Source organism: Hylobates moloch, unplaced genomic scaffold (assembly GCF_009828535.3).
Source record: "Hylobates moloch isolate HMO894 unplaced genomic scaffold, HMol_V3 SCAFFOLD_15, whole genome shotgun sequence".
Lineage (NCBI taxonomy): Eukaryota > Metazoa > Chordata > Mammalia > Primates > Hylobatidae > Hylobates > Hylobates moloch.
The window spans coordinates 45,508,713-45,525,344 of NW_026652290.1; the positions used below are offsets into that span (position 1 = coordinate 45,508,713).

The 16,632-nt window shown below is 56.2% G+C and overlaps 1 protein-coding gene across 1 annotated transcript in view; it reads left to right on the forward strand.

Annotated features, from left to right (window-relative positions):
* The window catches only part of FAM178B (family with sequence similarity 178 member B), a 112,563-nt gene extending 101,145 nt beyond the window's left edge, over positions 1-11,418 (forward strand). Inside the window, exons 16-18 of the mRNA XM_058428100.1 lie at positions 8,847-8,924; positions 9,283-9,435; positions 11,037-11,418. Coding sequence (XP_058284083.1) covers positions 8,847-8,924; positions 9,283-9,435; positions 11,037-11,069 — 264 coding nt within the window. The 3' untranslated portion in view covers positions 11,070-11,418. The remainder of the gene's footprint in view (positions 1-8,846; positions 8,925-9,282; positions 9,436-11,036) is intronic.
* The last annotated feature ends 5,214 nt before the right edge of the window (positions 11,419-16,632 follow it).

The following is a 16,632-nucleotide window of genomic DNA, read 5'->3' on the forward strand; positions in this document are numbered from 1 at the left end:
CATGGCTCCCTCTGAAATGCCTCAACCTGTCCAGGTACAGTGGCTCAAGCCTGTAATTTCAGCACTTTCAAGGTTGAGGCAGGAGGATCATCTGAAGCTAGGTGTTCATAGACCACCCTGTACAACATAGGGAGACCTTATTTCTGCAAAAAGTTTTTTTTTTGAGATGGAGTCTCGCTGTGTTGCCCAGGGTGGAGTGCAGTGGCGTGATCTTGGCTCACTGCAAGCTCCGCCTCCTGGATTCACGCCATTCTCCTGCCTCAACCTCCCGAGTAGCTGGGACTACAGGCGCCCACCACCACGCCTGGCTAATTTTTTGTAGAGATGGGTTTCACCGTGTTAGCCAGGATGGTCTCGATCTCCTGACCTCGTGATCCGCCCGCCTCGGCCTCCCAAAGTGCTGGGATTACAGGTGTGAGCCACCGCACCTGGCCAAAAGGTTTTTTTAAAAATGAGCCAGGTGTGGTGTTAACAGGGCACAGTGGCACACGCCTGTGGTCCTAGCTACTCGGGGGGATGGCTTGAGCCCAGAAGTTCAAGGCTGCAGTGTTTGAGGCCCCAGCTGTGCACCGAAGACGGCCAAGCACAGTGGGGAAGGTCCCTTACACGCCATCCTCAGTCTGCAGGAACAGCTGCCAGGCCGACCACAGCCTTCTCAAGTGCTCTCTGTGCACCACCTTTTCTGTGCCTTCTTCCCTGTCTTTGCCAGGCCTTTTTAGTGATGGAAACACAAACGCAAATCCTGGAAAGCCCTGGGACAGTTCATCAGACTTAGAGGGACCCAAGGGCTAAACAGTGTCAGAAAACCTCAGTGTCACACCCTCCTCCTCCGGGCTCTGGCCCTTGGTGCCTTCCCAGGCAGGCTCTCCCCTCCTCCAGGCTCAACGGCCTTCCCTCAGCAGCCCTAGGCAAGTGACTCAGCTTCTAACCTAACACTCTACCTGGGTCTCCTCATCCTTTAACCCTTCCTGGACAAGAAAGAGCTTCGGCCCTCGAATCGTAACCAGAATGGCGTCTCATTGGCTTGGTTTGGGTCAGGTGCCCATCTCTAAGCCAGTCACATTGGCAAGCTAGCACACAGTGAGTGACCAGCCTGGGATACACATCCACCCCTCGAGTCAGGGCTGGAGTCACCACCATGGAACAGTTTGGTTTGCGTGTAGGGGACAGGAGGCAGGACAGGAGACTGGGACACTCTTACAAAGGAAGGGAAAGGACAGGACCCTTGGACGTTTGCAGCATCCCTGTGGTTTAGTCACAGGCAATGGCCTTGTGCTCTGGTGTTGGTGGGAAGGATGAGGGCAGTCCCAGGCTCTGGCCAGACGTGCCAACACCCCGGAGACAATTCAGTAAGTGAAAAAGCGAAAGACAAGAAGGGGAAGCCATGGGGAAACCATTGCTCTGTCAGGTGGTTATGCAACGCCCTGGCTGGTGTCAGTGACCCCCTCCACCCTACACGCTCACACGCACACTGACACGTATGCACTGATGTATACGTGTACCGGTGTGAACTCTTACACATAGGCACCGAGAATCTTGTCCCTCTCTGGGCAGTCTGCAGAGCTAGGTTTTCTGGTCCAGATCTCCCTGGTGTCGAGGTCTCTGGTCCCAGCTGGAGGAGCAGGAAGACCCCACCAATCCCTGCCTGTCATCTCCCTGACCCCCACCAGCAGGAAGCCAGAGAGGAAGGTGGACTGGGTGGGAGCCCTCCGCCCTCCAGCAAGGACTTGCCTCCAGCGCCTTGGCTCCTGCCACCAGCCAGCAGATGAAGGAATGGGGAGACGCTCTGAGATAACCTCCCCATGGCAGGTCTGCAGGAATCTGGAGCTCTCAGCCTTCCATCTCTTTCCCTCCCTAGCCCCATGCGCCATGGCCTCCACATTCCCTCCCTGTCTTCAGTACCACGATCAGGAGCCAGGGCTGCTCAGGGCCCAGGCCCCAGGCCCCAGGCCCCAGCTAGGGATAGAACTTAAGAGATCCCTGCTGTGAAGGGTCTCGGATCTCTGAACTCACTCTCCGGGAAGCCAGAGGTGCAGGCGAGAGCTATTGTTCTGAGGGCGTGGAGGGTGTGGGCATGTGCTGGGCCCCGAGTCCTCTGCAGCCTGGAAAGAGACACCCACCTCTCTGCCCAGCAGGGCCCGAAAGCAAACTTCCATTCAATGGCCATTCACTGCAGCAGAGCCGGAAGTCCTGCCTGTCCATCTGCTGCCAGCCTGTCTCCTATTACCCTAAATGGGCCTCATCCCTGCTCCGTGTTTAGGGACCGTGTTTAGGTCACCCCCACCCCATGCCCTAGCGGGCACTTTCATTGACAGAATTGGGTGTCTTGCCTGGCAGGCCCCACCAGTGACGTCTGCTCTCTGGCTAAGACGTCTGCTCTCTGGCCTCTTGGCCCTGTGTCTTCTGGGACCCTAGGTTAGGAAGAGGTCTTAGGTCACCCGCCTCATTTCCTAGTGGTCGGTCATATGTCTTCATTTCTTCCTCACTAGGACTTATGACCGGTGACCTGTCCTGGTCAGAGTCACTTCCCAAGTCAGCTTGCCTTTGGGAACAGAGCTTTCGATACCGCCCTCTGCTTCCTTCTTTAGTGTCTGCCAAAGCCAAGGGTCGGGGGTGCAACCTTGGAGCAGAGCTGCCTGGCCAAGGGGAAGAGGTTGTGCGGTTTGCTCATGGGGCAGGGAAGACATGGCAGCCTCATCCTGGTGGCCAGTGCCACACTGCTGGGGCTCAGAAGGCATGTACCTAGAAAAATGCATCCCCTTTCGCCTGGTGTCCTATGGACACACCAGTCACCTAAGCTCTGGCTCCCTCCCCAGACTGAGGCTCTTGGCCTGGGGCCTGAGTAGTCCTACCTTGGATTACTCATGATTCATCGTTGTTGCGCCCAACCTGTGTGGATGCCTAGACCATGCCCCGGGGGCCCAGGCTGCAAAGGGCATTCCTCCTCCACCCTGGGGGAGCAGCCTCAGCCTCACCCTATCCTTCCAATAGGAGGCCCGTGGACCCTTGCTGCTTCCCAAGGGGGATGTCCACAGTGTGAATCCTCTTTAGAGACCCCACCACCATCCACGCACACCTGGGGAGCTTGTCCTGCTGAAGGCTAAGAGACCAGACATCTGCTCTTGGGCCAGACCGGCCCTTCCTGGACACAGGGTCATGCACATCAGGGACCCTCCCCACACCACAACTTCCATGTCTGCTGAAGGCAGGGTCCCAGGCCCTCTCTGCGTGCCCTACTGGATCAGGATGCCGTGAAGTGGTACTATATAGGTTTACATTGCACAAAAAAGGGAAAAAAAGGATTGTGGCCCAGCCCCAGCCTCGGGTCTGAAAGGGCCCAGGGTAGACCAGCACAGCTTCAGCCTTTCCCAGACTCCGTTAGCTCTAGAGTGGATCTTCAGTCTGTGTGCTTACACCTAAGTCCTGAGAGGACTTGTGTGTGGCAATGATGACACCTAAAGCAGAATACTTCTCCTGGGCTGGGCTGGACCTCTAGGCCTCCAGATTGGGCTGAGAGCAGCCCAGCCAGGCTAGGGCTATGAGCATGGAAAGGAGAAAGCAAGAGGAAACCCCCTGGCTCCTGGTACCCCAGTGCCAGCAGACATCAGGGCCAGCTTCCTGAGTGAGAGGCACGGACACCTGGGGCTGAGCCCCTGGGCCCCAGCAGCCTGGCTGGGAGAGCCGTGCCCTTTGGGTCCATCTTTGTCCTTCCCAGCAGGTGTTCCTGGGTCAGCCTTGGTTCTCCCCCCAACACACACACACTAGCTGCCCCAGAGCCTGGCTGGACCTGCTCCCACAGGGTCCTCCTGCCAGAAACAGGTCTGCCTTCCCCACCCGGTCTGGCAGCCTCCAGGAGAGAGCTGGATTTGAAGACTTGCCCAGGGTTAAGAGTGGATTCTTGATCACGACCTGATGGGGGAGAAAGGTCGTATGTTCTGGCCAGAGCGAGTGGCTTCCTGGGAGAGCCTCTCCATCCTCCTTTCTTGCCCCCCTTCAGTGTAAATAGCCCAGGCCACAGCCCGCTCCCTTGGCATTGGCTAGAGGGGAATTTTCTAAAGGATGAAGTTCCTGGGAAATAGCCGCCCTTTTTCCCTTTTGTCTATGACAAAAGCGCTGCTAATGGCTCCTACTTGACTTGGGAGTCTTGGCTGGGGGAGCCTGGGGTCAGAATTAGCTGGACCAGAACATGGAGATGCTGACCTCCCTTCCTCTGGTGACAGTCCCAGTCTGCTGTCTGCTGTCACTCAGCCTTGTCATTCTTCCCCAGGGGAGGGCACGGCCCCCTTGAAGGCTCTAGAGCCAGGAGTGAGGCATTCCTGCGTGGAACTTCTGAGAAGAGCCAGCCCCACTAGACTCTGGGGAAAGACCCAGAAAACGGGAGCTCGGCCCTTGCTGGCAGCAGCGGCAGGGATGGGCCGGGCTTTTCTCGTCAGTATTGGGTCCGGGCATGCCCTCAGACTCTGCCTTTCCCCATGATGTTGACTGAGGTTTCCGGGGTCCCATTTCCCATTAGGGCTTCCCAGCCTGACTAACGTGCCATGGGGCAGGAGCTGGGTCCCATCTTCAGACAAGGTCCTGAGGCCTGGACGAGTGTGGCCCTCCAGCACCCAAGGAGGGCTAACCCTAAGGCCACAATGACATCCCCACCTCTCCAAGCAGTTCTAAGAGACCTGGAAGGGCCTCCCTCTGGCATATAGAAGGGCCACTTTGTGCTCCCAGAGGGAGAGGAAGCAGGTAAGGCAGGGAGTGCAGCCTTGGCTCAGCCTCGCTCTCCTGCCTCGTGGAAGGGAAGATGAACCGTGCCTCTGTAGTGCCAGCCAGGACAGGAGCAGGCTTGCTAAGTTCAGTAATTGGTCACATTGCGAAGGAAGCAGGAAGCACAGCTATCACACCTGGCTCTTCTTGTCTTGCTGGGAAGGGCCCTCTCACTCACCCACCCCTGCCTGCCCTGCACCCCTCCCGTGCCTGCCCCTGCCAGGTTGGAGGGAAGGGGATCTCAGGGAGCCAGCAGTGCATCACCAGCAAGCCAGCTGGGCTGGGCGACTCAGGTGTCCACAGCCACTGGCGGTTTAGATGGGGAGACTCAGGGTCTGCCTGCTCCCGGCTACAGAGTCCCCAGTTTCCACTGAGGTTTTGTTCCTCTGACCTTCACACAGAGAGACGGGTCTGGTGGGAGGGTGGGGACACCTTGCTTGTTGTCTGGACAGGATCAGACTCTCTCTTACCTCTTTGCACCTCTGAGACTGAGAGTCCTGGGGAAATGCGGGGAGGAGATGGAAGTGTGGGTGTTTCCTATGCCAATAATGAAGGCCTCTTTTCAAAATCCCTACTGGGAATCCAGCTTCAGCCAAGCCCCTGGAGATGTTCCAAGGGAGGGCATCTGCACAGCCACCAATCTCCTTAAATTGGGTCAACATCTTCTTTATAGGAAGCACCTCAAATGCAAGGAAGACATGTACCCAGCCACCCAGCCTCCAGGCAGTGGCAGGTTTAGTTTTTTCCCTTTGGGAAAAACAGCTTATAAAATGTGGTTAACAGGCCTTTTCTCTAGGACTGCCATTTCCTACTCACTATCCACCCAAACACTCGGAATAGTTTTTCTGGGATTCCCCTCCCCCCTCCCTGCCCCCTGCAGATTCAATTATGGGAATCAGCATAAGAAACAAGTTGTGAAACCAGTAACTCTCCACTGCCTGGGCTAAGTCCACTGACACATTTTTCCTCCCTGATATTCCTCCAGGGCATTCCTCAGATCTCAGACCCTCCCCACGACTCCTTCTAGGAGGGGGAAGTTCTGCAGCTGAGCCTCCTCCAGACAAAGAGACTCCCCTGAGAGCCCATGGGTGGAGCGGGCCAGTGAGCTGCGCCATCAGCGGCCAGGAGTGAAAGGTCTGAGAGGGACAGACCCCCTTTCGCCCCTCCCAGTCCCACACATTCTCCCTCACAGACAGCCCAGGGTGCCTTCCCCAGCCGTCCTCAGTGATGGCCCTGATAACCCTTGGATGTTTTCTTCGGCATCCCCTGCCACCTCTCATCATTAGACTGCCCTCTCAAAGAGGGGCCTCAGCTTCTTCTTCCTTTTTTTTTTTTTTTGAGACGAGCTCTTGCTCTGTTGCCCAGGCTGGAGTGCAGTGGCACAGTTACAGCTCACTACAGCCTCAACCTCCCAGGCTCAAGTGATCTGCCTGCCTCAGCCTCCCAAGTAGCTGGGACTCCAGGTGACCATGCTGGATAATCTTTTGGTTTTGTTTTCTGTAGAGTCGGGGTCTCACTATGTTGCCCAGGCTGGTCTCAAACTCCTGAGCCACAGCCTTCCAGAATGCTGGGATTACAGGCGTGAACCACCTCACCCAGCCTGGGTCTCGGCTGCTTTTCATGGCCAAGTCCTGCTCCCATGCCTCACACCCACCCCAAACCCAGTTAGGTTCAGCCAATTACAGTTGGCAGTATCTTGCTAAAAAAAATGTTTTAAACCAACTCTCATTGTATTCTCCTTGTATGAGTACACACACTGTAGAGAAATAATCTTAAAAAAGGAAAAAGGAAAGGTAAGGATACCCTGTAATCCTTTCTCCCAGAGAGAGTTCATTTTCCTACTACCTAGTACATTCCAGCACACCAGTGTGGCCACATTCTATCACCTGCCTCCCCCAGGCACCCCCAGCCTGTTCCCACAACTGCCCCGCAGGTTGTCCCCACTCTCTTGCACCTGTACTGGCCTCTGTTTCTGGAACTGCCCTCCAGGTCTGTCATCAGCCCTCCTCTGCCTGCACATGGCCATCTTTACCTCGAATCCTACTGTTCCTTTGAGGCCCACTTTAGCTTAGTCACTTCCTGAAGCCTCTAAGTTGTACTCCCCCAACCCCCGAAAAACCCTGGAAGGGCCCTTTCTCCTTTTGGTCTTTGCAGAAGCAGAGGTATGTTATTTCCTGACCAAATGGTTGCCCTCCTGAAGTATCTTTCTCCCTCTAATGTCTGAGTTTGTCTCATGTCACCGTGTCTCAGTCAAGGTACAGCGTCTGGCACACAGGCCCAAACTTGCTTTATGACAAGGGGGCAGTGAGCTGTTGCAAGACTGCAAAGGCTGGACAGAGTCGCAAAGGCAAGGCCAGGTTGGAGGGAAGGGGAGCTCAGGGAGCCAGCAGTGCATCGCCAGCAGGCCAGCTGGGCCGGGCAACTCGGGCATCCACAGGCCGCTGCAGGGACCCGGCAGGCAGAGGGAGCTGGGCTTCAGAGAGGTTGGGTCTTCCCCACCCCAGGGCAGCTCTCCTGGAGGCACACCTCGGTTTCCCCCCGTGTCTTCTCTGCCTGCCGTGTGCAAGGCCACCTGGTCAGCCTGGGGAGTCAGACCACCCGTGGGCCTTAGCTGTTGTGTTGAAGAACAGGCTGGATCCCAGGCAGGGTGGGCGCCGCTGGTGGGAGCCCCAGGTGGCCTTCGACCTCAGGATTTTGCACTGCGGTATTTGGGTTTAAGAAGTCAGTTGATGGTACCAAATCTGATGTCCTCGGAAGTCATCTGGCTTCTGTTCTGAGGAGACTCCTGGGCCTGTGCAAAGAAGCTGCAGCCATTGCTGGGGCACTGCCTGGCGCCCTGGGAGGGCCGGGTGATAAGGGCAGGGGAAGCTGGGGCACAGGGGCCATGGGCTGGTTCTGAGCTCCAGCCCACTGTCACCTGCCAGCATTTCTAGAGCCTGCCTCTCCCCCCACTGCTCGTCCTCGGGGCTGGTCATCTGCCATCTCCTGATCCTAGACATGAAGAGAGAGCCGAGAGGACAAGGCAGCAGGGCCCTCTGAGTGGAGGGGCGCATCTGCGGGCAGCAGTTGGGAATCCAGGGCAGGCTGCATCCCTTCTGGAGCCTCACGCCCTGGGATGCTCCCCATGGCTCGGTTTCTCTAAACAGCAAGCACGTATCCCATAGGTGAATGGGTACCAAGAGTCCAGGGGTGCCTCAAGATCAAATTGTTCTCGGGGCTGCGCGCGGTGGCTCACGCCTGTAATCCCAGCACTTTGGGAGGCCGAGGCGGGCGGATCACGAGGTCAGGAGATTGAGACCATTCTGGCTAACACAGTGAAACCCCGTCTCTACTAAAAATACAAAAAATTAGCCGGGCGAGGTGGCGGGTGCCTGCAGTCCCAGCTACGTGGGAGGCTGAGGCAGGAGAATGGCGTGAATCCCGGGGGGCAGAGCCTGCAGTGAGCCGAGATCGCGCCACTGCATTCCAGCCTGGGCGACAGTGAGACTCCTCCGTCTCAAAAACAAACAAACAAACAAATTGTTCTCGGGCCAGATGGAGCCAGCCTGCGTCCTGTTTTCACTGCTGAGAGTGTGCAGTTGGCAGGAATGAGGATGGAGGTGAGGTGTGCAGACTCTCAGCCAAAACCATCAGCTCCATCTCTCCATCTGCCTCCTCGGGTCAGCAAGGCGACTGTCCCGGCAGGCTGCACCCATGTTGGTGTCCCAGGGAACAGAGACTGCAGAGATCAGAGTGGATAGGCCCCTCTCCCCAGAAGGTGCGTTCTGCTGCCCCAGCACAAGGCTGGGAGACAATGTGTGTTTCTGGGGGGCTGACTCCTTTTTCTAGAGGAAGGGAGGTTGGCCCTTCATCAGAGGGCAGGCTGGGAGTGCCTGCTAGGGAGTCACAGCTCCAAGTGAGTGCCGGCCCAGAGCCTGGCTCACCCAGGTCCCCTTGAAGATGCCTCCCTGGAAACTCGCTGAAAGCCTAGGGGTGACTGAGCCCCTGCCCTGGCCTGCCAAGCCTGAGAGTGGGGAGTGTGCAGGTGGAGGGCACGCCATGCTGCCCTGGGTGGAGTTAGAGAAGCAGCTCTCCCCGTGCTCTCCCTCCAGGCCTGCTACCTGTGCCACAGCCTGCTGATGCTGGCTGGGGTGGTTGTCAGCTGCCAGGACATCACTCCAGACCAGTGGGTGAGTCTTTCAAGGGGCAGGGCTGGGATGGGGGTGCCCAGCTGTGTCTTCTCCCCCAAGCAGCGTGGGGTTGGCTGGGATGGCGCCCAGCCCACTGTTAGGAACTGCAGAGAGTGGGAGGCTGAGAGGGAAGCCAGCCTGGGAAAGCCAGGGCCTCTTCCTCCCCACAGTGTCCCACAAGGGACACTGACCCAAGCCCCAGCAGTTGTGCTGGCCCCATCCTCGTTTTCTTGCTCAACTTCTGAACAGTCACTCAAATGTGCCCCTTCCTTTCTCTGAATTTGTTCTCCTCCTGCCCGGCTTTGGATGTGCCTGGCTCCTGCTACACCCGCTTCTTGGCCTCCCTCCGCCTCCACAGGGCGAGCTGCAGCTGCTGTGCATGCAGTTGGACCGCCACATCAGCACGCAGATCCGGGAGAGCCCCCAGGCCATGCACCACAGCATGCTCAAGGACCTGGCTACCCAGACCTACATCCGTTGGCAGGAGCTGCTGACCCATTGCCAGCCCCAGGTGGTGCCCCCTCCAGCCACCAGACCTGGGAGGGGTGGGAAGTGGTCAGGCAGGGCTGGCCAGAGCCACCAGCGCATCCACCCCCGCTGCAGCTGCTGAGCTCCTGGCAGGGACATGGGTGGAGTGGGCATGTGGGGGAGGGGTGGGGACACCTTGAGGGGGGGCCTTCATCATTCTTATCAAGAATCCAGTGCCAAAGGCTGGGTGTGGTAGCTCACGCCTGTAACCCCAGCACTTTGGGAGACCGAGGCAGGCGGATCACAAGGTCAGGAGACCAGCCTGGCCAACATGGTGAAACCCGTCTCTACCAAAGATAAAAAAAAATTAGCCGGGCGCGGTAGCGTGCGCCTGTAATCCCAGCTACTCTGGAGGCTGAGGCAGGAGAATCACTTGAACCCGGGAGAACCCGGGAGGCAGAGGTTGCAGTGAGCCCAGATCGTGCCATTGCACCCCAGCCTGGGCAACAGGGCGAGACTCCATCTCAAAGAAAAAAAAAAAAAAAAATCCAGTGCCCAGGGTGGGTGCGGAGGGAAGGGGACACAGAGAAGCGCAGTCCTCAGGAAATGCAAAGAAAAGTCTCCCTGGAGAGGGAAAAGTCTGGACCCAGAGTGCCAGTCTCCCATGAGCAGTGCCAGGAAGGGGCCCCAGCTGCTCACCTTCTGCCTACTTGTGCTGTGGGCCTGAGGCTGGCTTCCTGCTGTCTTAGGAGGAAGGCTCCCAGGCTGCCCTGGTCCTCTACACTACATCCCCTAGCCCCGCAGAGTTTTCTCAGAGCCTGTAGGTGTGATATTCACAGCTAGTGTTTCTTAAATGAAGATCCGTTTCTCAAGAACCCACACAACCCCCATGAGGCAGGTGTTGTCAGGAGCCCATTTTACAGATGAGCAGACTAACCAGAGGCCTTGAGAGGCTCGGTGGCTTGCCCCCCATCACGCAGGCAGCTTGTGTGAATGTCAGAATCAGGGCATGAGCCAGCCTGACTCCCAAGCCTCCAACCTAACCAACTTCAGCCCCTGTGCCGGTGCCCTCCCTTCCGGCCCCATCTCTCCAACAAGCAGTGGGCTGGCTCGGGGTCTCCTCCTTTCCTGAGCCCCCAGTCCTCTATGGAGGGGCACAGGACCTGGTGAGGACCACCCCCCACCCCACCACCAGTGCCCCTCCTCTCCTAGCCTGCCTCTTCTTGACTCCTCTTTTGTCCTTCCCCCATAACCTCTGACTTAGGTCTGACACATTGGCCACAGGCTGTGGTTTGGGTCTCAGATTTTGCCAAGTCTCTGAGGAGGCTGGAGAACAAACCTCACCCTCACTCCCCAAGGAACTAGATCTCACCAGCCTCTGGTGGGAGCAGTGTGCTTGTCACGAGAAGAAGGAAAAGTGATTCAGGGCCTGGTAGAGGGGCCCTGACAGACCACTTATACGGTCACATAGCCTGATGACCGCTGTGTCCTTGCCAGTACTGTGAACCCAGGCATCCTGCTCGCTCAGCCCCTGGCATGAGCCTGCGATGGGTGCTGAATGGACACCACCAGCCCGGGGAGCTGCAGGGCAGTGGGCAGCACCTGGGCCCAGGCCCTCACAGCCTGCTTTTCTCCTCACCGCAGACCCAGTGTTTCAGCCCCTGGAAAGACATCTAAAGGAACAGGGTCAGGGCAGCCCAGGGCTCCTGGCTCCAGCAGGAAGTGAACAGGCTCAGGGAACTGGAGGAAGCAAAGCATCAAGGCCAGAGGAGGCCACATGCTGACCAGCCTGATGAGACAAGAGCCTGCCTCTGCCACCGCCCCGAACCCCTCTCCTCTCAGCAAGGGATGGGCCTCTCTGCCTCGCCCACCCCTCAGCCTTCCTCCCAGCCATCTCCTCTTCCCTAAGGCCTCTGTCTCCAACAGCTCTGGTTTCCTTGGGCCTCAGTCCTCCCCACCCTCCTTCCTCTCTCTCCCTGTCACTAATGTGAGGTTTCTTTGTGCACATTAAAGTCTTTCAGCATCAGTGGTTTAGAACACTTCCTTCAGTCCCTGTCCCGAGGGCTCAGGCCAGCGTCCAGTCTCCTGATGCCTCTGCCTGTGTTTCGCTGGGTTCTCAGCTCTACAGTTACAGCACTGAGGCCCAGGCCCAGGCCCCGCCTGTAGCAGAGGGCTGTCTGCAAGTCCCCGGGGAGGGGCAGTGCTCCCTGCAGCCCGCTGTGGCCCAAGAGCTGTCAGAAACCCAGGAATGGGACCACTCCCCATTCCCCGCCCCTGCTGAGGAGGATACACAGAGTGAGATGTGGATCAGGGCTGTAATTACACTTAATTCTATTTAGTGCTGAGCTCTGAAATCAACTCCCCAGCCTCAGGAGTGGGGGCGGTTCAGAAGACACTTCCAGATGCTGCTTTTGCTTTTCCTCCGACTTGCCCCAGTTGAGTTCATGGGACCTGATCCCTAATAGGGTCCTAGGTATCTTTGACCTGAACCCCTTGAGAAGTGAGTGGTCCCTTTGTGCTCCAGGAGATCTACTTTGCCCACTCCTCCAACCCTGAGAATCCATGTTTAGTCCCTGGCCCCTCCTGACCCTTCCTGGGTTTGGATGGGATTTTGCAGGTGACACAAGGTAGCTAGGCAGTGGCAGAGGATTGCCCCTACCACACTGGACTGTGCCCACTCCTCAACCCTGGCTGTCTGCTAATTCTCCCATGGCGGCTGCATACAACTGTTCTGCTTTTATGTACCCCTCCCTCTCTTTGGCTTTCATGCACAGGGATAGGGTGGGTGGGCTAACTAGGAGAGAGAGACTCCCCCAAAATAAAGGACTTTCAGGCCAAGTGGCTCAACACACAGACTTGAACTGGAGCTCACCAGTTCCTGGCGCTGTTTCAGACACAGCTGCCTCCCTCACTGCGTCCCCAGAATGCTAGGAGCTGGGGGCATCTATTATTCAGGGGCACGGGCACACGCACAGCACAGTGCTGGATACCACACAGGACGCCTTTCTGCCTAGCAGCCTTTGCCACATGAGAGGTGGAAGAAACCCTCGGCCAGGGTGACTTAGATGCCAGGCGACCTCCGTGAGAGTTCAAGTTTCTGTTTCTGGCTGCGTCACATGCCCCCATGGCCCGGGCACCCCTGAAGCCCCGGCAGTATCAGGTCAACGTCGGATCCTCCAGTGAGTGAGCAGGGACTATGGTGAGCCAGCCTCCTTCACCTGCCCTGGGGGCTGCCCTGCTCCCACACTGCATGCACTGACAGTTCATCTGCAGCTATTCACTTTTCTCTGGAAACCTGGAAATCACCTTTGAAATTTCCCTTCTTTGTTCTTACTGCCAAGGGCAAAGAGGAAGTAGGGAGGCCTGAGAAGCTAAACGGGGGAGTTTCCAGTTCTCGAAGGTGGCCCTACCTGGCTCTGAGAAGGAGCCGAGCTATCCATCAGCGTCGATAACTGGAGCCTTCCTCCCCAGTCCTGGCTCTTGTCCACTATCCCCTCCTCTCCTGCTCCCCAAACATACCCACCCCCAAGAGAGAAATAGATACCAAGGGGAGAGGAGGTGTCGGTGACGACTCAGTCCCTCCAGAGACCTGCCTGTAACCCGAGCAGAGGTGTGCACTATGAGGTCGCCCAAGGGCATATGCTGTCCCCTGGGGTGTGTAATAGGCCCTCTCTGGGACTGGCTGGGAGCTGACCAGATCTTCTAAGACTAGTCTGGGATCAGTTAGAGACTCAGCCTCCCCAAGGTCCAGATTTTCACAGTGGTGCTGGCAATGTGACCACTTGCCCTCCAGATCTTTGACTTTTCCAGATCCCTAAGCCCTTGGGAAAAGGCTGGGGGATATCCTGATAGGAGCCACTGGAAAATCCGCATCCGGGGCTGTGATGACGGATGTTTTCCTGCTTCCTTTTGGTACTGGTGACAGGGAGGGGCTGGGAAGGGAAAGACGTCCCAGGTGGGTGGCTTTGATAACTCTCCTTTGGAGGAAGTAGGGAGGGAGAGTCCTTTTCCTATGTCCCCAGTCACCTCGGTCCCCAGGCACTCAGAAAGACCCTTGAAGGGTAGCTGACCCAAGCTTTCTCACTTCCCCATCTGTGGGATGATGGCAGTCCTGGCTGCCTTGGAAATCCACCAGGCAGCGTTCACCAGAGAACCCAGTGTCCACCCCGGGCCTCCCTCTGGCTGCCTCAGGAGAGCTGGCAGGCGAGTAGCTCAAATGAAGGGCAGTGTAGCCCACAACCAACATCAAGAGATGGGGAGGGGGACTTGCTTTTCAGGAAAGACTCTTAGGTCATCTCTAGGGGCTGGCCTGAGCTGCTGGGTGATCTTTGAAGACCCTTGAGAGTCATTTAGCACAATTTCTGTGTCTTTCCTTGACACGACCACAAGCAATTGTCAAGGCCTGAGTCCCAAAGTGTGGATACCTTCCATAGAATATGCTAGGCCCTAGGGAGACTAGCCAGGTACGTGCGCCTCCCCCAACCCCCGGTACCTGTATTAGTAATTTTTTTGTTAATTGAAGACCCAGAAATCCTTTTTTTCTGTCAGTTGTACTTTCATTTAGAAGTATGAATCATGAGCAAGTAGTCATGCAGGAAACTGTATCCTCTGCCCACCCACCCACAGAAAGTGCCAGTGCTGGAATGGACAGAATACAGCAGGAAGTGCATGAAGGTGGAAAAGGGGAGGGAGCTGGGAGCTTATCTCCGAGAGCGTTTGGGAGGATAGGCGTGTGGAGTCTGTTAGCTGGAGGCTTCCACATTCCTGGGCCTCCAGAACCTAAACGCCTGCCGCTTCCCTGCCAGTGAAACCAAACCGGTTGCCTTTTGAAACTTTCCACTGAGGCCACCTTGGAGTCACAGCCAGAGAGCTCAGGTCTCTCCTGGTAACTTTCACACCTAGAGGTGGGGGGATCGGGGAGCAGTATTGAAGGTGAGGAAAAACAGCATGAAATGGAGCATTGTCAGGATAGATGGTGACTTTGTGGAAAAACAGAATTGGGAGTCCCAAGACCTGATTTAAAAATCTGACCTTTCCGGTCTGAGCAATATAGCGAGACCCTGTTCCATGTGTGATGGTGTGCACTTGTAGTCTTGGGAGGCTGACGTGGGAGGACGGCTTGAGCCCAGGAGTCCGAGGTTACATTGAGCCGTGACTGTGCCACTGCACTCCAGACTGGGCAACAGAGTAAGACCCTGCTTCTAAAAAAGAAATTCTGACCTTTTTATCTCCATGACTTGGGGCTAGTTATTTAATCTTTTTTAATTATCTCCATGACTTGGGGCTAGTTGTTTAATCTTTTTGACTCATCTCCAAAAGGGGAGCAACAATACTTATTTTTTTAATTTTGCCGAAGCAGGGTCTCGCTCTACAGGCTGGAGTGCAATGGCACAATCACGGCTCACTGCAGCCTCAACCTCCTGGGCTCAAGAGACCCTCCCACTTCAGCCTCCTGAGTAGCTGGGACTTACAGATGCATGCCACCACGCCCCGCTAGTTTGTTTGTTTGTTTTTGAGAGGGAGTCTCGCTGTGTCGCCCAGGCTGGAGTGCAGTGGAGCCATCTTGGCTCACTACAAGCTCTGCCTCCCGGGTTCACGCCATTCTCCTGTCTCAGCCTCTCCGAATAGCTGGGACTACAGGCACCTGCCACCACGCCCGGCTAGTTTTTTTGTATTTTTAGTAGAGACAGGGTTTCACCATGTTAGCCAGGATGGTCTGGATCTCCTGACCTCGTGATCCGCCCACCTCAGCCTCCCAAAGTGCTGGGATTACAGGTGTGAGCCACCCCGCCAGGCCATGCCCCGCTAGTTTTTCTAAAAAAATTCAGGGCTGGGCATAGTGGCTAATCCCAGCATTTTGGGAGGCCTAAGCGGGTGGACCACCTGAGGTCAGGAGTTTGAGCCCAGCCTGACCAACACGGTGAAGTCCCATCTCTACTAAAAATACAAAAATTAGCTGGGCATGGTGGCGCATGCCTGGTCAACATGGTGAAACCCCATCTCTACTAAAAATACAAAAATTAGCTGGGTGTGGTGGCAGGCACCTGTAATCTCAGCTACTTGGGAGGCTGAGGCAGGAGAATCGCTTGAACCCAGCAGGTGGAGGTTGCAGTGAGCCGAGATCGCGCTACTGCACTCCCGCCTGGGTGACAGAGTGAGACTCTGTCTCAAAAAAATAATAATAATTTCTTTTGTAGAGACAAGGTGTCAGTATGTTGCCCTGGCTGGTCTTGAACTCCTGGGGTCAAGTGATCCTCCCATCTCAGCCTCCCAAATTACTTACTTTTTAAAGGGTGGTCATAAGGGTGGAGTAAGAAAATGTACATCAAGACAAGTTGCAAAAATCTAAACCACAGAACACAAGTGAGGGCACTTGCATCTCAGTTTATCCCCCACTTGAATAGATATGGAGAATAAACTAATCAACACGAGGGTGACACATCTTCTCCCACCTTGTCAGCTGAAGCAGGAGGCCTTCTCTGTCCCCCCCATGGTCATTATCTCCAGCATCTCCAAGGCCACAGCTTTTTTTCTTTTTCCTAGTGGAAAAGAGCTGGGAAACGTGGCTTTGGCCAGCAAGGGAGAAGGGGACATTATATGTGTACCAGCAAAGACCCGATTGTTACTGAAACCATACTGGGCTGCTTTTCTCAATTATCTCCACCACTCTTCTGGTCTCCACTTTTCAGATGCCAAGTTTTAACCCAGAACAAAAGCTGCTGTCGGACTGATTTATAATCCAGATCTGCTGACGCAGCCTGAAGTGTTCCTCCCCTCCAGGACTGCACCCTGGCTTAAAGTTACCTCCAAACCTCAGGACGTCAAGTCCCTTCACCTCTGCCTTTTGCCCCTAGCCAGGAGGTAGCATCTGTCTCCAGGTGCCCGTGGGGTGTCCTCCATGAGGACCACCTCTTCTAACCACCTGCCCAGCTCAGAGGACCAGCTGGCAGGAAAGACGCTGCACCGCCCATGAGGCCAGAGCTACAAGTTGCTTCTAGGAGTGGCTGTGGGCGGAGGCTGGTGGTTCTGAAGGTGGCGGTGGTTCTGCAGCGTAGCTCCCCCCAGCCCCTTTCATCTGAACAGTAGGCTCATGTCACTTGTTAATCAGCCTTCCAGTGGCACCAGGAGTCATTTTCTGGGGATAGGCGCTTTGCCCAAAGCGTGAGAAGCAGGAGCAGGCCCTTTCTGTTGATTGAAGGGTCTTCCTGGCTGGTGAAGCCCTTTCCAGACTTGAGGGCAG